The 22,199-nt window shown below is 59.6% G+C and overlaps 1 protein-coding gene across 9 annotated transcripts in view; it reads right to left on the minus strand.

Moving 5' to 3' along the window:
• Positions 1-22,199, minus strand: part of RBFOX3 (RNA binding fox-1 homolog 3) — a 448,365-nt gene that overhangs the window by 71,388 nt on the left and 354,778 nt on the right. Inside the window, exon 1 of one of the 9 annotated variants that reach the window (XM_023244204.2) lies at positions 7,762-7,905. The exons of 3 other annotated variants lie outside the window; for them this stretch is intronic. In XM_023244204.2, the coding sequence (XP_023099972.1) occupies positions 7,762-7,866 (105 nt within the window). In that variant the 5' untranslated portion in view covers positions 7,867-7,905. Of the gene's footprint in view, positions 1-7,761; positions 7,924-22,199 lie in introns of those variants that run through there. 5 more of the 9 variants (XM_023244203.2, XM_023244206.2, XM_045045295.1 and 2 more) reach the window with 5 other exon arrangements.

Here is a 22,199-nt window from a genome sequence, read left to right on the forward strand (position 1 = left end):
GGAGGACGGCGGGTTGTGCAGAGCAGAAATCAGACCTGGCCCTGGTTTTCACTCCAGGCTTCACCCCGGCACTTCCCCGTGTGGCTGGCGACGGCAGTGAGTTCTCGCTTGGCTCCCCGTCTAGTGGGACGGGGACACTAGAGGTCGTGGGACCTCCCCTCCTCATACACAGTCCGAGATCTGCACCCACCACACGCGGAAGCTGAACCGGAGGGAAGGGGTTGGCCTCAATGACGTCTTAGTGACTCCCCCGACCCCAGATGCATCGCCAGGGTGATGCATTCGCTCAGGGGCTCAGGAACTTGCGTGTTTCTTTTGCTTGCTTCCTTCTGGTTCCCCTTAACAGCTTGCTGAAGTTCCTTCTCAATTCCCGACCTGCTCGTCTCCACCAGGAGAAGCAGGAGAACAAAGGAAGCCACCGAGGAACGAGGGAGCAGGGCCCCTCTCTCAGCCAGGCGGCCCAGCGTGGAGGCAGAGGGACGAGGGGAACTTCCCTCCGGGACGCCCCCAAACGCTGGGTGGTAGGTTCCCCGCGGTGGGGCAGAGAAGGGGCAGTTTTCATCGTCACAGCGGCTTCCTTCTGCCTTCGCGACGCCTGCCTACGACCACACGCTCCCACGCACGCCGCGCACGAGCACTGCGGTCTGATACCTGCGCCCGCACGCCCGCCCGCCGGACACACTGAAGCCGCCTCCTCGGGGTGACTAAGAGGCTGGACAGCATGCCTGGGATGGTGACGATGGGGCACGTATGGACCGGGAGGGGGTCAAGAAGCAGGAGTCTCTGCAGCCCCCGCAGCCCTCCGGAGGGGAAGGAAAGACAAAGCAAAATCCCACCTTGGAGACACAGAAGCCTGGGCCTGGCAGGGAAGACCTCGGCTGGCCCCCTCTCTGCCCACCGGGGTGGACCCCGCACGTGCCCTCGTGGCCACGTTCGGGGGGACACGTGCTGGCCACTCTTAGAACTCCTCTGTTGTGACTGAGTCGAGCCCGTGACCCCAGGGGGCACAGGACTGGGGGCGGGGGGCTTTGTTTCCAACTGTCCCCCCAGGGCCCTACTGTAGCGCCTGGTACCAACAGCTGCCCCGTGGATAATTCGTGGACGCCCTGGGGGTGCCGCCCTCCTCCTCCTCTGCCGACTCTCTGAGCCGCTCAGGGGCCCAGAAGCTACAAAGACCTTGATGGCCCCTCGGAGCTCCTAACCTGCGGGAGGACAGGACTTGCTTCCACTGGCTCTCGAGGCTGCCGCAGGTGGGCTGGGCCCGGCTGGCCCCAGAGCCTCCCCAGGCCTCCTGTGAGCCCCCCGGCTGCAGCCCCAGCGGGGCTCCTTCAGAACCGAGCTCGCTCTCCCCGGGCACCCAGACACCACGGACCACACCTGCCGCACCGGCGACACAGAAGCCCGCAGCCGGTGCAGCTCCAGGCTGCACAGCCCCTGATGGAACCACGTAGCGATCTGCCCGTGGGCCGGCAGGCTATGGCGGGGCCCGGAGGGGGTCATGCAGGCTGGCCAGGGTTCAGAAGATGGGAGGGGGCGAGAATCCCTCGGGGGAAGAAGACACGGGTGAAGGGGAGAAACAGGGAAAACGAATATGGGAAGGGAGAGGAAGTAGGCCGGGAAGGAAGAAGGGGGAGAGGCTCAGAAGCACGGAAAATTCTGGAAGCGAGAATGGACACGAAGGCGGATGACAAAGGCTGGAGGCCAGTCTCAGGAAGCACGGAGAGAGGGCTAGGAGGACAGAGGCCGATGGCAAGCGGGGACAGCCATGTGCAGCCTCACGGGGACCCCAGAGGCCGGGTCGGCTGGTCAAGCCCTGGCCTTGGGGAGTAAGGGAGCCCTGTCGGCAGCTGCCGCTTCTTGGTACCTGGGTTAGAATCAACCCCCTGGTCACAGAGGCCCTCGAGGGTCCCTTGATCCCACACCACCAGGAGCTTTGGACCCTGCCCACAGGCCCACTGCCGGCTGAGTTAGGAGTCAAGGCCCGCAGGCCCTGTCCCAGGGCTGGCCTGAGGCGCTGTGGGCTCCTGCTCTCTCCCTGGAGCCCCACATTCCACTCTGAGCCACCTTCAGGTGACTGTCCCCAGGACCAGAGAGCATGTGGGCCTGGACCTCAGCCTCACCTCCCGCAAGGACGGCGGCCACATGTGATTCCCAAGCTCTATGGCTGAGCACCTGCCCGGCTGGTGTCGTGGGCACAGGCTCTGGGCCATGCCAGGGGAGGGGACAGGCCGCGGGCAGAGTCGGCCCTGCTGCAGTGTCCTTCCCTGCCCTCTGCTGACCTCCCAGCACGCCCGCTGTGGCCTGCTTAGCCCCGTGCCCCACCATGCTTGCTCCCCGGCCCTGCCAGCCAGACGGGCCAGGAAAGCCCACAAACTCAGGTCCTGGTGTGGGACCGTCAGCACGTGGCTTCTCTGTACTCGATAAGGACCTGGAACCTCAGTACAGGGGGGACCCACTCCTCAGACTCACTGGGGGTCCCCAAAGGCAGGGAGGATGATGGCCAAGCCAACCCTTCACTTCTGATTCCGGGAAACAGGGTACGCCATTTGAACCTCAGTCTCCCGCCGTAGCTGTGAGAGACGGGCGCAGGCCTCCTTGATGGAATTGGAAAATCCCGCAAACGCTGTCCCGAGAAGGGTCGGCCACTCCCCACCTGCTTCCGGGACCACGCCCAGCCCTCCGGGCCCCGAGACACGCACATCTGTCCACATCGCGACGCACTGGCTTGGAAGATGCCCCACGCGCCCCCACCGCTGGGCAGAGGCGCCGCGCAGGGCAGTAGGGGGTCCGCGGCCGCTCTGTGCAGACTTCGTGCTCCGCTGGGTCTGAATGCCCAGCACCCGGTCTCTCCTCCGTGGAGCGCCCTCCACTTGTGCCCAGGGCTGGACCTGCCCGCTGTGGGCCACCTGCCCACCTGGCTCCTGTGCCCATCATCCGCCCAGCGCACAGAGCTCCCCACTCAACGCTCTTCGGAGAAACCCACGTGCCCGCAGAGCAAGATGCAACGAACTAGGCCACTTGCGCTCTCCCCAACCCAACGGGAACCTCCGGAACGCTGATGGCGACAAGTCTGTGGGCAAGATGAGAGTTCACGCCGTGTGAGGGCTCCCGTCGGGTCACTTCTGTCTCGCGCGTGGCCAGGAAGCGGTCAGAGGGCAGGACCTCCTCGGTCCTCGATATCCCCCCAGCCCGAGGCTTCTGGGGTCGAAGCCAGGCTCTGCTGGTCAGTGGCTTTATGAGTCAGCACATCACCTGGCCTCCACGTGCCTCAGTTTCCCCAACTGTAAAACACGCACATACGCTCAGCAGACTCCACAGCAAGTGTGAGCCGCCAGAGGGAAGAGTGGGTAAGAAGCCACAGAAGCCATGACCAGGGGACAGCAACAGAGCAGACGTGGGTCACGTGCATTGCCCAAGACGCGGACGCGCTTCTGTTCAGTGCCTGCCCCTCCCGTTGGCCGGGGCGTACCCACGGGCACGTTCTGCCACCTGGAGCAAACGTGTCTCAGACGGGGGTTCCTGGAATCACACCAAGGCGACAGGCCAACTGCCCAGGGAACGGAGACAGCCGTCAGGCGTGCTCGGACTGTGTCAGAAGGGGCGTCCCCTTTGCTACGGTAATTAAACCTACTAAGAATTCCTGCGTTAGCGGGTCCGCTACCAACCCCCCCCCCCCACTGATTATTAATAGAAGAGCTTCCTAATGAATCTCAAATAGACCCCAGGATTCCCTGACCACCCCCCCTCTAGAAGTCTTTGGGTTCCACACCCCGAGGGAACGCATCTTGTCAACAACACCAAGACGCGGCCTGCCTCACACTGGAAGCTGCGTGGAAACGCCACATCCTCCACGGAAACTTCCGGTGATTGCCAGTGTTGTCGAGGGCACGCAAGGCCATCTGTGATTTCATCTTGATTAAGAACAGAAGGATGATGAGATCAACAGAGCTCCAAACGCGGCCCGCAGGAAGGCCCCAGTGCTCGCGGTCTCCAGGGGCTGCTGTCCGTGGGACCAGCCAGCATCCTGCCGGCACGGCCCCTCCTCTCGGTCGCCGGCGCTCCCTCCTACGAAACTTAAGGCGCCTGTATCTCTCCCCCAGAGCGAGTTCCCGGCTTTGCAATCGGATATGGTGATAAGATTCCTCTATAGGGCACTGCAGCTTAGTAAGAAGTAATTACTGTGACAAAATCCCATTTTGTGGCACAGGGGTCCCCCCCCCATTCTTTACAACTTTCTTCTACTGGAGCCCAGACAAGGGCCTCACAGGGAGTGTTGCTAATGTTCTAGATTTCTAGACAAGCTCCTTCTTGCTCTGAAAGGTGACTGGTATTGACCTCACCCCTTGCCGGGCTGGCCGCAATGCACCATGGATGACAGCACCCCAGGATCCCTAGGTGGGGCCAGATGTAGGGGGACCAGGGCTCTGGGCCGCCCTGTGGGAAATCGAGGGCCCGGTGGCGGGCCGGGCAGGTGGGGACACAGCCGCTGCCCGGGGCTGCTAGGCTAGGCTCTTAGCGAATGCCAGAGCCCAGCTGCAGCCGGGTTTCTCCCGGTGCTGGGGGACCTGAAGTTTGTCCAGCGGACAGTCGGAACTCTGACAAATAAATATCAGCACCACCGAGACGCTGCGAGAAAGGATGCCCGGCAACGAGCATCTCTAATGAATTACAGAGTCACTGCGTCCCAGAGGGGACGCGGCCCGTCCTCTGCACACTTGGGGTCCAGCCCGTGCAGCGGGAAGAGCTTGCCACGTTAACAGAGAACGGCATTCTGCTGGTTGAGGTTTTACGTTCTAATTTCAAGTTTGAAAGACGGTATGTTTCCGACGCTTGCCCGTTTAAATGCTGTATCTTAATGCGCCGCAAACCACGTCTCTTGTCTTGCTTGATTTCACGTATTTGCTCCTGCTCCTGTTATCAAACGTGCTGCCGAGACTGAACACACAGCCTACATGCGGCACCAAGGCTCACTCATGCAGACCTGCAACTCCTCGGTGGGGCTGCGGGGGAGGCGAGCTTGGATTCTGGACACCCGGCCAGGGGCCGCCGGGCCAGGGGCCGCCCCAGGCCCCCTCCTCACATGGCCTCCACTTCCAGGGGGCACAGGAGGCTCTGTCTCACTCCCAACGTGGTTTGGGACAAGCAGGGTCTCCAACTAAGCGTCATTTTTTGTCTTGCATTGGCCCTGGACCACCAGACCTGCGTGAGCTCCTATTAACGTGTGCCCCCAAAGATAGCCCGGAAACGGCTGCATTAAGATCTTCCCCGGCCCACGGAGACACACGGCCACCCGCTGCGGAAATGCCTCATAGGAAACAGGGTACTTCGGAGCTTGGCCCCAGTGGGCACGCTCTGGCTTTCCCAGAAGCAATTCTGCTCATGGCTGACACCCACTCGGAATGGCTACGGCTCATCGGCATCTTCTTGCTTTCCCGCCGCCCCTACAGAAAGTTCCAAATGCCGTTAGTTGGGGACGCAGTCACCCAGCCCTGGAAGAATCCGAGTGCCTTCCTCACTGGTCCTGCTGGCACGCTCACCCCAACTACGAGCACGCGTCTGACTCCATCAAGATGATGCCAACATCTGGCATTTTCCAGAGGCTGGCTGGTACTTCATCCTAACTCAACCCTCCCATTCAGCCTGGGAGGACAGGACGCTTTCTCCGAGGAAGATCCTGAGGTTCAGAGAGGGGACCTGACTTGCTTAACACAGCCAATAAGCCCTGGAATAGCCTCCAATCCTGCTGTCTGCAGAGGGGGCTGGAGTCCCTTCTAGCAGCCCAGGGCATACGTTCCGGTGGCCATGGAGGGTGGTACAGATGCTTGCTACCTGAGTGGTCTGCCCCGTGACTTCACCCGTGAGCTTGTTAGAAATGCAGATTCCTGGGCCCCACCCCAGAGACCCCCAAGCAATTGCTGTACTCATGGAAATTTGGGATGCCCTGGAAGGCTGACCTCCCGGGTCCACCCTGACTGCGTGCAACTCACGTGACGATGGAGAATTTCGGGAGTCGGCCACGGCTCGGGCTTGGACACCTGCCTGCCTGGGGGCAAAGGGGTCCCCTCAGCAGTTTTTGTGGCTATTGAGCTGTGCCCAGGACTGCCCAGATGTCACAGGTGGTCCTACGGAGGGTGGGATCAAGGGCCAAGGTCTCTGGATCCCAGGCCACTCCGGCTGCCCTTTGCCCTCACCTTCAGGCAGTCCCCCGGCCCTTCCTCTGCAGTTGCTGACGTGTTCGGCGATCCCCGCCGCGTGGATCCTAGTAAGGGGCTGACCTGAGTACCCAGCAGTCCAGGGGCTGACTGACCTGGCTCAGCTCTGAGGGCCCCGTCTCTGCCTGCTGTGTCCACGGCTCCTCCTGAGCCACCTGCCATGGTCCCTTCTTTCTTGGCTCTCTGGAGAGCCCAAGGGGCACAGAAAGACAAGAACCCACCATCCAAAGGCCCAGCTCCACCTGGAGCCTGTCATCGTCTCCAAGAAACACACACTTCTGGGCTCCTCTCTTCAAATGCATACATGGGAGAGACGGCGGGAGTACATGGTCACTTAAGGCTATTAGGCCTGGCCTGACCCTGACCATCAGCACTGCCATGACACCGACTACCTTCTGCCTCCCACCTCCACACCCAGCCCAAGGTGCACACCTGGTCCTAAGGGAGCCCTCCCGCTGGGATGTGCAGGCCCCAGGACAGCCAGCCCGAAGCTCTCCAGGCCTCACCGGGCTTCTCCCTTCAAGCCCCAGGCCTCTTCAAGCAGGCAGCCGCCCCCGCCCCTGCAGGCCCAAGCAGAGGTTCAGGGTGCTACAGATAAAAAAAAGGCAGCCCCACAGTGCCAGGAGGAAGGACAGGCCCCGAGGTGTGGGCGGCCACGGTGGGTGAGGCAGGCTACTGCAGCCCCCAGTCGGCTCTGGCTGGGCTGGGACTGGGAACAGCAGCCCGGAGAGACCAAGGGGCCTGGGGGAGGCGAGGAAGGCCCCTCTCCGTCTCCAATGCAGGCCTGGGACCGCACCGATTCCGCATTGGGTGGGATCGCAGGACCCCCCGCCCCGGCACACCACGGCAGGCGGGCAGGCAGTAGCTGATGCTCTGCGCTCACCTCCCCTGGAGCGTCCTGGGGATTTTGGGGGCTCAGAGTCGCTCTGGCTTTCTGCCCCCCTCACCAGCCGGAGCTTCCTGCGCAGCCCAGCAGATTGCAAAAGTCTGGCCCCAGCCCCCTCCCCGGCCGGAGCTCCCGGGCCTCCCTCGCCGGCCCCACCAGGCGGGTGGCCCGTCTCCCCCGAGGCCCGCTCGCGCTCCCCGCTGCAGCAGAGCTCGGCGCCCCCGCCGTCGCCCCCGCCGCCCCCGCCTCCGCGCGGCCCCCCGGCTTTCCCGACGCGGCCGGGGAGAGGTGGGGGGGGGGTCCCCCGTCCCCCGCCCTCGCGCCCCCCGCGGCCCGGCGCGAAGTTCCCCAAAGTGACCGCGGCGACGAGAACCCCCGCCCCCTCCCCTCCGGCTTCCCCCGAGACTCCGCCCGCCGCCCCCTCCCGCGCCTTCGGAAAAGTTGCGAGCGACGCCCCAAACTCCGGCCCCCCGCCCGGCGCCGCGCGCGCCCCGGGCGACCCCGCGCTCGGCCGCCGCTCCCCCCGCCGGGCCCCGGCGCCATGACGCGGGGAGCGCAGCGGGGCCCCGGCGGCGGCGCGGAGGCGGCCGAGCGCGGGGTGGGCGGCGGCGCGGGGCGCACGTGCGCCGGGCGGGGGGCCGCGCCGGGCCGGGGGCAGCTTACCTGTTGGAGGTAGAGGAAGGCGGGCGGGCAGGGCACGGAGTGCGGGAGCATGCTGCCGGAGTTGGACAGCAGGAGGCAGCCCGAGTTCGCCATGGAGCACAGCATGGGGCGGCAGGGGGGCGCCCGGCGGCCGGAGGCAGCTCTGCGCTCGCTGCGCGGCTCGCACCCTCCGCGCGTCCCTCGGTGTGTGCGCGCGCCCAGCCTCCCGGGCGCCCTCTCGGTCTCCTCCTCCTCCTCCTCCTCCTCTTCCTCCTCGGCCCTCCCCTCCCCCGCGCGGCGCTCCTCAAGAGGGAGGCATGGACGGCGAGCGGCGCGCTACTGCCCGGTGCTCCCCTGCCCGGGCGGGGGTGCTGAGGAGAGCGCGCGCGAGAACACGGCCCGGTAGGCTGTGTGCGCGAGAGAAGGGGTGAGGGCAGCGGGGGAGCCGGCGCCCGTCACTTTGGAGCCACCGGAGCCCTGTCTGCAAAGAGTGGCGCGTGTGCGTGTGAGTGCGCGCGTGTGCGCGCGTGTGTAGCGGTGGGAGGGGGAGCCCCTGGCGTACTCCAACATCAAACAGAGCCCCGCACCGAGGGAAGAGAATCCGGAACGACGGCGCGACAGCTGATCCCACACTTAACCCCTCGCCCGCCGGCGCCCTCCCCCCGGGCCCCTCCGCGGCCCTCCTCCTCCGCGAATCCGGCGGCCGCCCACTCTCCCCCCCCACCCCCCCCACCCCCCGCCGCGGGGTCGGGGTCTGGAATCTCCCTCCGGCCTCGCTGTGTCCGCCGGCCGCTGCGGACAGGAGCGGCTCTGCGGCCCGACCGGAAGGCGCTTCGTCCTGCTTGGCGTTCAGAGAGGCGCCTCTCATAAGCGAGGCCGGCTCCGTGGCGGGGATGTCGGTGATGTAATGAGGGCATCTACGCAGAGGCTTCCGAGCGGGGAAGGCTTCTCGGCTGCCCAGAGCTTGGAAACCCAGCTGGAGCCCCAGGGGGCTTCTCCCGCCCTCCCCTTGGCCCCCAGACCCCATTTACACCGTAGGCCTGCCACAGGCACATGGTCTCGTGGATATTTAATGGGGGGGGGGGAGGGGGGACAAGGGGCACTGTTCACAACGCATCCTTCCCTCCCCATCCCCAAACACGCTGGACTCGGTGTGCGCGCACAATGCAGCAAGAGAGCACATGTACCCACCTCTGAACCCAGTCCCTGCCTGGCACGGGTCCTGATTGTCCCCTGCAGCATCCCTGTCACAGGTGTGTGTGTGTGTGCGTGTGTGTGTGTACATAAATCTGTAGTTCACCAGCCACACACACCCCCACGGGCCTGCCACACTAGTTTACACTGGACAGATGCCCCTGGCCAGGCTCAGTTAACCAGGACAAGCCACAGGTGAACCTGGCCGTGAGGGACCGTCTGCTGCTTGTCACCGTTCGAGGTCGAGACGGCAGGGAGATACACCTGACTAACCACTGGCCCCACTTACGCATGCTCCCCTGGGCAAGGGGAGAATCCCAAATATCCAGCACCAATTCTGGACTCACCTGTCTTACCCAAAGGCACCCGTGATTCCCTTGCACTTCTGAGAGTGAGCCCCTACTCTGGAGAGAGGAAGGGCCAGGACCACCTTGGGAGGGGATGACCACCAGCCTGAGAAGCAAACGGAGGCCCCTTCGCACGCTCTGTGACTTCAGGGAAGCCGCGTGTCCTCTCTGGGCTTGCATTTCCGCACCTGCCCCAGAGGTTGGGTGGATGATGTCCGAGGACACGTCTTAACGGTGCTCACTGCAGGACGTGTCCGTGAGGGTCACTTAGGAGGAAGCAGGGACGAGGGGACAAGGATGGGCTGAGGATGGGCTGCCTCCAGGCACTGTCTGGAGCAAGCTCGGCTTGAACAAGGCAGGCAGGTGTGTGCCCCTTGGACACCTCATGTCTCAAAGCAGCCTGCACAGTCCCTTCCTTAGAAGGAGAGGGGTACAGTGTCTGGAAGGCAGGCAGATAGCAGAAGGGGCAGAGAGGAAGGGACTGCCGTGGGGAGAGCCGGCCCCCGCCAAGCAGTTGCGCTTGCCTGACCCTTTTCCGGAGTCCTACTCCGTGATCCTCCCACGGGTGGGGTTCCCAGGCGTGGCTGTGGACTTGCAGAGGTAGCCCCCTGCCTTTGGGCTGGATGGTTATTGGCTCGTCTCCCGGACGAGGCTCCCCAACGGCCTGAGACAGTGGCGGCGTGGCTGGCGCTGAGGTCTGGGGCATCTGAGGGAGGGGACCTGGCCGGGTATAGCATTTGCGAGGGGACACCTTGTAGAGGGCTGTCCTGTGGAGGCTGGCACCCCAGAGTGGCCCTGGCTGCAAGAGCAGGGGCGGCCCTGCGGGCCCCTTGCCTCCCAAGTCCTGCTGTCCTGCCCTCCTGTTTCAGGAGACTCCCCTCTCCCCTGTTGTCGCCTCCCAAGCGGCTCGTTCCCTGGAGGACATTCAGGAATCTGGGGCATCTGTGTGGCGTTCACCCCCCAGCCCTGGGCTCCACATCCACTCTCCATGGGAATCATTCACTCGTTCATTTGCCTTTGCTACCAAGCATCTACTGAGATCGAGGCTTTCTCCCTCCCCATAGAGGATTTGAGAGTGTGTCCTAATCATTGCCCAACACATAGGAGGCACCGTTTGTGGGCTGCCTCTCCTGCTTTCCCTTATCGAGAACCCACTATGTGCAGACAGGCATTGCGCCAGGCGCTGGGGCTACAGAACCAAAATTCTCTGCCCAGGAGTGAGTGTACCGTCTGGTGGGGAAAGCAAGCCAAGACTACAGCTTATTGGGCTTAAGACCTGTGACAGCCCAGGAAAGTGGGAGCTCAGGTCTGGGGTGAGCTTAGACTTGGGGTTGGGTCAGGGAAGTTTTACCTAGAGGGACCCCTGAGCTCAGTGGTTGGCCCCACGAATGCCAGCCGTGGCGCCGGGATGGTTTCGGGCACTCTTGCACCTGGTCATCTGCGGGGCCTTTCAGCCCAGCCACCTGGCTTCAAGCCTCACCTCCAGAGAGTGTCAGACCCGGGGAGCATGTCTGGACACCTGCCTCCATCAGCCAGCTAATCACACCCGGGCTCCAGGGAGACCGAGAACAGCAAAACAGAATCTTAAAAGCCTCCAGAAGAAGGATTTGAACAATGTTGTGTGTCTGGCTTATTTCTCAGGACAGGGGGCTGGTGTGCCCACCACCTCTTGAGCTGTGCCACGGGCTTGTGGCTTCCACTTTGAGCCAGTTTTTAGCTGACAAACTGAGACAGGCCTCTGTCCACTGGGCGTTGTCTTTGTGGGGGGCGGTCAGGCCGCTGAATATTTAGCCCATCTGGTCTCCCCCTCAAGAGTTGAGTGTTAGGAGAACAGGACATTTGCTGGCTGGGTCACAGGATCGCCCCAATGCCTGCAATGGCACCTGGCAGGGATGAGTGCCCTTGTCCCTGCCCTGTCACCCCCACCTCAAGGCTTATCCTGATGCTGAGTGGGCCACGGTGGCCGGAGGGGCTTGGAAACACAGGCCCTGAGAAGCCTGGGTGAAGCTGTTACAAGAAACCAGAGCCCCTGGGGTTGGCGAGACCTTTTCTCCACAGGCTGGGGGAGAAAGGAGGAGAGTGGCCTGTGCTCCTCCAGCAGTGCTCCCGGGAGCACCCCGGTGGCACAGAACACATCGATGGTGACTCTGAGTCTGAGTCTGGGCCATCCCGACGGTCAGGAACCCTGCCCTCCTCCGGGGCCTAGACAGTGACGTGCAACACTGTTCAGGTCCCCTGGACTCCTCCCAGCCCTCCAGAGCCCCCGGTGCCTCCTGAGTGGTGGGTGGGCGAGGCCCGGGGCCCCGGGGCTCTGCTACCCCCGCTTCTGGGGTGAAGGGAGGCTGCGCGCTGGGAAAGGCTGTCAATCCAGTGCTAATATTCACTACTTTAAAAAAAAAGCCAAGGAAAAAAATATCCCATTCGCCCTGAATCTGAGAAAGCCCTTGTTAGGGAGGCAGGAACTGAACCGTAATTATTTCTACGCTCCTGGGCACCACTATAAATATCAGGCAAGGAGGCACCTCAAAAGGTCCGGATGGTTCCAAGGCTTTGGAGATCTCCTGGCTCCTTCCTGCCCCACCCCCCACCCCGTGTCACCTTCCCTGGAGGAAGCCCTCCTGTCTTTCCCGCACTTTCTGGGAGACCCAGGCCCACATAGCCTTGCAAACACCCTCAGTCTCTTTGGTGTGCACCTCTGTGAAATGGGGACTTGGAGTCTCCCTGGGGAAGGGTACGCCACAAAAGAATTCAAGATGGCCCGTGTTTCTAACAAAAGGTGGGCACGACTCTGTGGTCAAATGATCCGGTGCAGTGCTGCCCGTGACGCTTGTCCCATCCTTTGGGAATTCCCAGGGCCGTCCGTCAGGCACGTCCCAGCAGGAAACGAGAAGTCTCGCAATCCCTTTAAGGGAGGTTGGGTAGGGGGCTGCGTTACTATGGGCCTGCCCCTCTCTCCCCTTCTGAGTGCCCAGGCTGGCGTCCTCGGCCGTCACCTACGCCGGGAGGACAGCCTGGAGCTTGGCAAAGGCATGCCAGGACAAGGGGTGAGCTCACCGTCTCCGGTTGCAGCGGGGCCATAATCGACAGAGACAGCGTGCTCCGTGCTCTAGCAGAGCCAGATCTCCCTGCCCCAACGTCGGGGTATTTGGCACAGGCTTGGGCATGAGCACCGGAGGTGGGGGCGAGGAGGCGGGAGCAGCAGAACCGTACGTGGCATCTCCCCGGTAGGGTGGGCTCGGGTGGGCATGGCTCAGGGAGCGTTGTGGGTGCAAGGGAGGGTGGGGTGACTCAAGAAGCCTCTTCCATGGGAACCAACCAGCTGAGCGCTCTTCCAGGGGGATCACACCCCAATTCCACGGCTGAGGGAACTGGACTGGAGTCAGGGGAAAGCCCCCGGCTGCTGGGGGCGCCTCCAAGAGACACCACTGGGAAGATGTCAGGTTGAGGACAGGAGGCCCTTTGTCTTCATGTAAAACGTGGGAAGCCCTCAGATCCCCAAAGGCGACGGCTTGCTTCCTTACTTTGGGATGGGGGGAGCATTTTCTGCCTCGTCCACGTGTCCAATTCACCCAGAAGAGCAGAGGAACTGGGGGGGGGGGCGGTGGTGGTCAGCCCCTGTGACTAAGGGGACTGCTCCTGGCCAGGTTGGGAGTGAGCTGCCCTGGCTGACGAGGCCACACTGGAGGTGTCCAGCAGAGGGCCCACTCACACCGGCCAGAGCCTCCTCTTTGCAGCCAGGCCTGCGAGCAGGGGTTGCTGGGGATGCTCCCCGCCCGTGGGCCCCTCCGCACCTCTGAGCCACGGAGCATTCGGCAATGCAGAGGGGAAGCCAGGCCAGGCCCGCTCCGGGCTGCCAGGGCCAGCACCCACCTTCCAGCCCAGCAGCACCCCCTTCACACCCACTGGTGCTGCCCCCCTGGTCCCAGCAGACTGCAGCAAGAGTAGAAACCAGCGTGCAAAGGAAGTTTATTTATCTGTTTAATTAAGAGGCGCTTGCCCATCGTCTCACTTACGACCCTGTCCCGGCAAAATTAAACAGAATAAATATAGGAAGACTGAAAGCAAAGGGCACACTCGAGATATACAGGCAAAGCCAGAAGTTGCACGGGGTTGCAGTTATAAGCACATCTTTCTTTGGCAAGTTCCCCTCCCCTCGGGGCCCGGGAGCCAGAGGAACGCGCTCAGAAAAGGGGCTGTGGGTGCCGTGCGGCTCTGCTCTTTCCACTCAGGACTATTGCCAAGCTTTATTTATTTTGAATGAGCCCCCAGGACTCGTGCCTTCTCCTCTTCGGGAGCGGGGGAGAGAGCTCATCACAGAGCAACGAGAACATCTGAAAGCAGCCAGTGCTGTGAAGCTCTACCTTGGGGCTTGGTGGGTAAGAGGCCTCGGCAGCTGCAGCTCTGAGAAGCTCTTTGCAGGCTCCTGCTGCATCTGGGCCATGAGCTCCTGGCAAGGAGGCAGAACGGGCTGAGAGCGCTCGGGAGAAACGGACCTGTGCTCTATGGTGCCAGCTGTGGCCAAGCCACCATTCAGGGGATTGGCCCCAGAATCCCACACAAGCCAGAGGAGGAAGGGGAGCGGAATTTTTATTTCTGTCTCTGATAGAAAGCTTCAAGAACCTGAAATGTTTGCTTAAACATCCCAGGAACGAGAGTGTCCAAGGGGGAAAAAATGGCGATTGGCTGTCATTATTGATTCCCAGCCATAACAATACCTCGCATTTGCTCAGCGCTTTCTCAACTTTTTCAACACCCCTTAACGTTGTCTCATTTCACTGGATCCTCACAAAGTAGACAGGGAAGGTATGATAATGCCCATGTGGTCTACAGTGGCACTTCTAGGGTCACAGAGGTGGCCCAAGGTCACACAACTAGCTGGAGGCAGGGTTTAGGCTGGAAATGAAGCCTGCTGGCTTGCAGATTCTCAAGAACCTCTCGCCTCTTTCCTACAACTGTGCTTGGCTCACGTGATTCTGTGAGTGTCCCCATCATTAGCACTTGGCTCTCTCTCCTAACAGGATCAACCCCAAACCAAATCTGTTAATGTAATCGTCATTTGCAATAGCTTGGGCATTTACTAATCACACCACTGCTCAGGCTGCACAGCAATTATCTCAAATTTCCTCTTTCTCATTAGGCAGGAGGTCGCCAGAACTCAGTAGGGTTGCTGAACCCTATGATCAAGCCAAGGAGAGAAGCGGCTGTTGGACAGAGGCAGACCTTCCACGGGGTTCCTAGCTGATCTGCCACGAGACGCTTGGTTTCCTACATCCTCGTCCCGCGCTCTGAGCTTGGCCTGCCACGGGGAGTCTTCCCGTCCTACCTAAATCTGTGCATGTCTCCTTGGTGCCCTGTGCCAACACCAAAAATGGTCACAGAGAAGAAAGAGTCCTGAGAGGCACGGCAAGTCTGCGTATTAGCTTGGAGGTGAAGATTCTAGCTCTTTACTGCCCACCAATGAAATGCCCTTGGATGGCTGGGTGCCCAGGACAGACATGACCAACAACAGCCAGGGCAGGGTTCGTGTTACAGGTTTATCACTGTCAGAGGTTGCGGGGCAAAGGAAACCCTGCATAACTCACTGCTCCACGGAGCCCACCCAGGTAAAGCACTAAAATCACCCTCCGCACCCCAATGGCTGCCCTTCAGCACCACGGACAGCTCCAGCCCCTTGCTCTCAGCTCACCCTCCTTTGCCGGAAAGGAAAAGAGGGCTCACAAGGTTAGGTCAATGGAGCCAGGAGGCAATTCAGAATCATACAGTCCAGTCCTCTGCCTTCTAGCTGGCAGTCACTGCAGCCTTCAGGGACAGGCGCTGTCTTTTCATTGGAAATTTTTTTCTTGAAGCACTCCACTGAGGGAGACCCTGACATCTCTCTGGGGAGTCCATTCAGATTTTTATCACCCGGACTGTCAAGAAATTCTGCCTTGTGTCTCCAACAAACCTTTCCACTTTAATTTTATTCAAAGGCAAAAAGCCTTGAAGGAGGGCCAAGGGGGAGGTTGGACCAGCAGCCGAGGCCACTGTCCCCTACTCTAACTCCCAGGAGGGGCGGGGGGTCACCCACCAGAACTTGTAGAACAAGGCTGTGTGCTCCAGGGAAGGGGTCCCCAATGGCAGCACGGCACGCTTCAGGTGCTGAGAAGGGAGCACCGCGCACACGGCGTGGGCGGCACTTTGGGAATCTCCCATGGCTGTGGCCAGCATGAATCTGTGTCAAGTTCAGTTAGGACTGAGCTGGGGAAACAAGGCATCGGGGGCCGCTAAGCAGACAGCCATGGGAAGGGGGTCAAGGTTTGTTCCTTCATCCACAGCGGATGGGGCCGGGCTGCCCGGGAGAGAGGCGGCAAGGGCCCAGGCTTGTGTTTCCTGCCTCTTTATATAGACAGCAATTAAAATAGTTTGCCTCTTCACTTTGCCATCAGTTAAAATAAATCTTACTCGACAAAGACACCATTGCCCCTTCGTCCAGCCTTGGGTGCAGAGAGGCCACAAAAGGACAGATGCAGTGAAGCCCTGTAAAGAGGGAGTGATGGCTACGGAGTCACCCAGGGCCCAAGGACTGTGAAAGTCAGGTCCTCCCAACTCTGAACGAGTCCGCAAGACCTAATCAAGCATCTGCCTGCAGCCCCAGCCCTAGCACTCAGCTAGTTAAAAAGCAACCTCAAGGCCTCAGAAAGCAGAATGTGAGGAGGCTGGCATTCCACTCTCCCTCTGCCCCCTTGTGCCCCTTAAAGCCAAAGCATCAGCTCATTAAAAGCTCATTAGGAGCCCAAGGCAGCAAAGGCCCAGAGAGGCAGTGCTGTCCTGGCAAAGCGCATGGCCCAGGGGAGGCGGGTGCACTGTGTCAGGCGGCCAGTGCCAAGCTGCAGACAGGAGCTGAGGTGATGGAGCAGGGAGGTGACTGGTGGTGGGAGGCGGGGAGGGTTTTCATGGAAGCCTCATGGGAGCTGAGCGTGTCCCAGGATGCACAGGGGTGAGGACAGGCCCGTCTGCCGGGAAGCAAAGGAACAGAGTCTTACCTACAGACTCTCTTCCCCACACGCCAGCATAAAAGAAGCCCAATCTGGGGTCCCTCCCCAGGCTTGGAGGGGAGTGAGCCCGGACAAGGAGGAGGGAAGGGCAGGCAGGACCCTAGCTAGTGTCAGCCGCGCCCAGCGGCTCTAAACACACCCGGAAAGTTGTATGAATTGTTGCCCACTGTGAGTACAATGTAGCAGAGGAAGGGGCAGTGCACGCTGCCTGTCTCATTAGGTTCCCTAAAGGTTGCCAAGAGCAGGAGAAGCAGGACATCTCCGGTGGAGGTACGGGGGCCTCAGGTGTGAGGCTCTTCTGGGGCCCCCTCCCCTGCTGGCCCTCCCTGCTTCTGCTCCCTGCCACACCTGGGGGAAAAGCCCTCCTCATTCCCCATCTCCTGTGGCACTGGGGTCCAGCACCGTCTGGCATCTACACAACCTTCCAGTTCCAAGACACGAGGTTTCTGAGAATTCACTGGCAGGGAGGTTTGGGGAAAGCTGGCAGGCTGAGGGCCTGTGCTGTCTTAGCAGCTCCCAGGCTTTCCTCCCGCTGAGAGTTGCTGCATTAGGAGAGAGGGAGCCGTCTGTGCCTTTTCTTACTTCCCTAGGATGCTGTGACTTTTGATTCCTGCTTGATTAATATACAGCCAACAGAGACTGTATTTAAGGCAGCTTTAATTCTCTCAGGTCACCAAACTCGGGGGCAGCAAAGCCACAAGGAGCCAGCCCCGCAATAGATCAAACACTGGGACCTTCAAATCGCTCCGTGGCCCAATTTCTCATCGCTGCTGCCGCCTGATAACCCTCCCAGCCTGGAGCCAATATCCCCCTTCTCTAAGAGTGGGGACGGGGACTAGACTTGGCAGCTGGGAAGGAGAGCTGGAAGGGCTCTTCACTGGACCTGCAGACCAGGGACAACTCCAGCCAGACCAGGGCGTCCAACCTGCCTTCCTGAGCCAAGGTGCTGATGGCTGTAAATGACCTCACTGTTTCGCTGGAGGTGGCTGGTCGCTAGCCCCGCTGAGAGCACCTTTTACCAAAACATCCTCCCCAGCCAGTGAGACCCCCTTGAGACCCTGCGCATTCTTACGGGTGCAGTCTCTCTCTCTTTAGGCTGTCTCATCTTCTGACCACCTGAGCCCCCCTCCCCCCCCACACTGCAGAGAAGCCGGCTGCTCTTAGTTAGGACTACCTGATCTGTCTCCCTGCTAGTCCCTGGTGCCTGTGGCTTCTGCAGGGCCTTTCTGCAATTTCCTCCCTGGCTCAACCCCATCCCCTCCCAACTTGCCTCGTTAGCATCTCCTGAAAGGCAGGCTAATTTCTCTGCTTAGCACCTGGGTCTTCACTTGCTTGGTGGGGGGCGGCGGTGGGGGGGGGGCGGTTCCTCCAAAGCATCTTTCATAGACCTGGTCCGTGTTGCAATTCGGGGAGGCACCGTGGAGCAGTACAATGCGGGAAGATTACACTCGGAAGCCGGGCTTGTAAATTACCTCCCAGTGGGGGCAGGGAATGCGCCTGAGAACGAAGAAGAAGCCCGTGTGCAAAGCCATTCTCATTTAAGAGCAGGATCTTCCTGGATCAGACTCTGATCAATCCCCGCTGCCACCAACACGCCATATATTAGGAAAAAACGTTTGCATGTACGTAGGATTTTTCTCCAGACCTAGCCCCCACTGGATTTATTCCCCCCACTCTGCCTCTATCCACTTAAAAATATCGTCTATGGATTTTCAAATTATTGTTACACTTTCTAAGAGAAGGATGCAGTGGTTAAAAATTAACAGCAAATTTATAGGAATTCTATATGGCAATTACAGAATTATAATGAAGTGGCTGCCACTTGGCCGAGTGTGGGTAATTGGAAATCCACGCTGGGAGACAAGAATCTTTACTGTATTGGAATTGTATTTGGGAGAGTAAATGCCGTGGAGAGGGTCAATGGAGGCTTGAGCTGGCTGGGTTCTTCTCTGGAGGACAAAATAGCTGCTTCACTGCCTGTTTGGAGGCAGTTTAAAAGGACAGTCGCTCAAACTGGCACACAGGAAGGTGGCCAGACATCAGTGGGGGTAAGTAGGTGCTCTGGGCTGGAGAGCGCAGCCCTGATGCCTCCCAGCCTGGTTTGGAGAAGGCGGGAGAGAATACGAAGGAGAAGGAACCATCATCACCAGCAGAGCGAAAAGGATCATTGAGACAGAAGGCCGCGCTGGAAAAAACCTGGTGTTCTTTCCGTCTGCCGGATCAATTCTCCTTGCAAAAAAAAAAAAAAAAAAAAAAAGAACCAAAAAACTGGTAAGAGAAAAATCAGAGAGATCCCTTTCTCAGGAAGACACCAACTTTGTGCATATTCCAGACGGTGCACGCAACCTTCGTTCCTACACCTGCTGTGGCGGGAATGGACTTGAACTGCATTCTCCTCTTGGCTTCTCTATAGGATCCCGGGCGCCAGGTGGCCCAAGGGGGCTTCCAATAAGGAAAGCCTCGTTCTGAGAAAGGGAGTTCTGCCGGGAAGTTAGGTGCACATCATCTCACTGTCTAACGCCAGAGCCACTAGCTCCCCCCCCCCCCGCCCCCGTGCAAAACACAAGCTGGATGCCAAAGGCTTTGCCCCACAAAAAGAATGAAAACTGGTGCAGCTGGTTATGCGCCGAAACAGGAATGTTTTGGGCAGGTCGGGTTCAGTCAAGTATATTGTTAACATGAATCGCACCGGTCTCTTGTCGCTTTTTAAACGTGGCTGCAGGAAGGTGAGACACGGACGCATGTGCCTGGGCAGCACGGGTCTCGAGCGGGGGCACCAGATCTTCAGCGCTGCATCTGCCCTCTCTTCCTTGTCACCACCGCCTGTGACAGCGTCTGGCCCGTGGTGGGGCCAGTGAGCGGGGTCCCTTCTCGTGGCGGGGCCCGGAAAACACAAGTCGGTGCTGGCAGGAAGCACACGCTGACTGTTCCACCCCAAGCACAGAGGTCCAGCAGTGGGGTTTGCTCTATTTAAGCCATCCGCTGGCTCAGTCCTGCTGTCTGGGACTGGGTGGTTGTTACACTTTACCACCGCAGCTTCCCACGCCCAGCAGCCAGCGGTGGCTTTCCTTCTTGGTCCCCCTCCTGCCCAGGACAGGACGAGGAAATGCACACCCCAGGCACTGCTCGGCTTTGGGGCTTAGCTCACGGCTGGCACATCTGCTTCCCGACCTGCACTGGGAGAAGGCGTCCCAGCAGCCAGCTCCCACACGGCTGGACCTGTCTGCATTCGGCTCCTGGGGGAGTGTATTGATTTTTCTTCTCCAGCATAGAATGAGGGGACTTGGAAATTCCATTCCAGGGATACTGGGCATGGCGATAATTATCGTCATCATCCTAGTGTTTTGGACAGATGGGTTCTCGGGCACCCAGAACACCCTCAGCTTCACTCCACACCCCGGCCCCCAGGAAGGCAGGGAGAAGGAGGTAGGAGGGTACATCTCATTCTCCCCACTTCACGGAATGGAGAAGAAACGGAGCCCTTCTCTTGAAACAGACGGGAGAGAGTATCCCAGGGTGGGGGGTGGAGCCCGAGACGTGGGGTCTGAGTCACTGCCCCCTTCTCCCTCTGAGGAGCAGAAGCAGAGCTGAGCTTGTAGGAAAACTGAAACCCCATGTCTCCTGCCTCCTGCCACACACACACACACACACACACACACACACACACACACACACAGCCTCAGTCCTTCTAGAACCCTCCACCAGTAGGAAGTGATGCACACTCGGGCTTGGGAGTCACCCCGACCTGGAGACAAGCCCACTTCTGCCCTGACCAGCCATGTGACTCAGAGCAGGTGGCCCAAAGGCTTGAGTTTTACTGACCTGCATCTATAAAAATGGGGCAGCCGTCTCTCCCTCAAAGGTTGTGGACATTCAAAGACGTTCTGTATACACAGGAGCTGGCATGTGGTACATACTCAATAAATCACGCCGATTAATTCAACAAATATCTGTTGAGTGCCTCCAAAAGCCAGGCTTTGTTCTAGGTCCCTTCCCTCCGCAGTGGCCAGATGAATTTCCTCTCTCTCTACCTAGATGGACCAAACTTGCCCCGGTCATCTCCCAGGCCTTGGTACAGAAAGTACAGTTAACTCTCAATTATCTGTGCAAATGGAGTGGAACGTTCCACTGATAATTCAGAAAGAGCAGAGAGTCCACAAATATTCTTATTTGAATTTGAAATGCATTCTGCTTACTTCTGCATTGGATTTACCTTCCTAATTACTGTTTGTTCTGGCTTATGCTCAAACTTGTTTGCATTCTCAGAACTCACGCTGGTTGGTGGTGAAGGGTGTGCCCGAGAAATATGCTGGGGCCACCAGGTGGAGACCAGCCGCAGACCACCCCCTGGGGCCGCGGGGACCGACACCTGCTGGAAACGAAGCAATGGATGTCAGGGCTCCTTCTTGATGTCTGCTCAGCCCAGGAGGACGATGGATGATACCTTGGTTTCTGCTTCAAGGCTTCAGCCCACGTGGGGGGTTGGGCAGGGGCGGGCAGTGTGGAGACATGGGGGCCACGCTGGATCCCATGAGCTGCGTTTCTCTCCCACAGAAGCAGAAGCAGAGATGATACGTGTGCAGACTTGCAGCCCTCCCGTGGAGGGGTGGCCACGTTTTGTTCTCGGTCTCTCTCTGGGCTTATCTCTCTGTCTCTCTCTCTCTCTGACTTTCTGTCTCGGTGTGTGTGTCTCTTTCACTCCCCACGCCTTCCTCCAACGGTGCTATTTCGAGCACTCTTCTCCCCAGGGCAAACCAGGAAACAGATATCTTTTTCAACAGACATATCTTCCAGGCAGCCGGGGCACGGGGACCCTCCTTTCCTCTAGAATCCTGAGTCTTGGTGGCCAAAGGGGTTGTATCTAACTGGACACCCCTCCTCATGGCCATCCCGTGTCTCTTTGTAAAGCAGGAAGGGGAGGAGAAAACACAACGAACTGTCTTTCCGTATCCTCTCTTCCCATACTTGTGCCCCAACAGAGAGATCTCCAGGCAGGGGGGTCGGGGCGGGTCTTGAGCCTCCACGAGGCCACCAAGACCACGTGTATCCATGACTTGGCTGCGCGCTGCTGATTTCTCAGTATGCCGCATGATTTCAACATCTGGGGGCCTTGTTCTGTGACGGGAGAGTGTGGGGTGAGCTGTCGCCCTGCAAGTGTCATGGGGGCAGCCTTGGTCATTCTTGGCGCTGGACCAGACCAGAAGGCAAGCTCCCTGAGTGGCTGCCGCTTCTGGAGAGCTTCTGCCCTGTCCACGCCCTGTCTCCTCTCCCTCTCTCTCCCTCTCTCTCTGCCCCTCCCCTGCTCACTCTCTTACGTCTCAAAATAAATAAATAAACTTAAGAAAAAAAGAAAAGGAACCTAGTGGCTTCAGTCAAGCGCCAGCCGCTCTGGGGGACACCCCCTCCCCCGTAAGCTGGTGGGAAGCAAGCCACGCCCCTCAGACCGGCTTCCCACCCGCTCTGACCCATCGAGCCAATAGCTCTCACTTCTTGTGCCCTCCCCCCAGCCAGGGTGGACATCAGAATCACAGCAGGAGTACCTGGGGGCCCCACCACACTGAGCTACAGACCTTTCCTCTCTAGAGAGGGAAATTAGCCCCGGTGAGAGTCAAGGAAGAGGTGAAGGCCAGACATCTGGAGTGTCTGAAGCCAGCAACAGACTTTGAGATGCCAGTGACCTCTGGGTGGGAACAGGTGAGTCAGAACAGCTTGGTTTAGTCCCTGTTCTGAAAGTAAGTAGATATTCTTAAGTAAGTCTCTAAAGCCTCAATTGAAATTAAATAAAAGTGAACCTGTAGTTCTTCCATTGCACTACCACATTTCAAGTGCTCAGTGGTCACACGTGGCTAGTGGCTAGTGTATTGAATGCAAAGATGAAACATTT

Source organism: Felis catus, chromosome E1 (genome assembly GCF_018350175.1).
Source record: "Felis catus isolate Fca126 chromosome E1, F.catus_Fca126_mat1.0, whole genome shotgun sequence".
In the NCBI taxonomy this organism is placed as follows: domain Eukaryota; kingdom Metazoa; phylum Chordata; class Mammalia; order Carnivora; family Felidae; genus Felis; species Felis catus.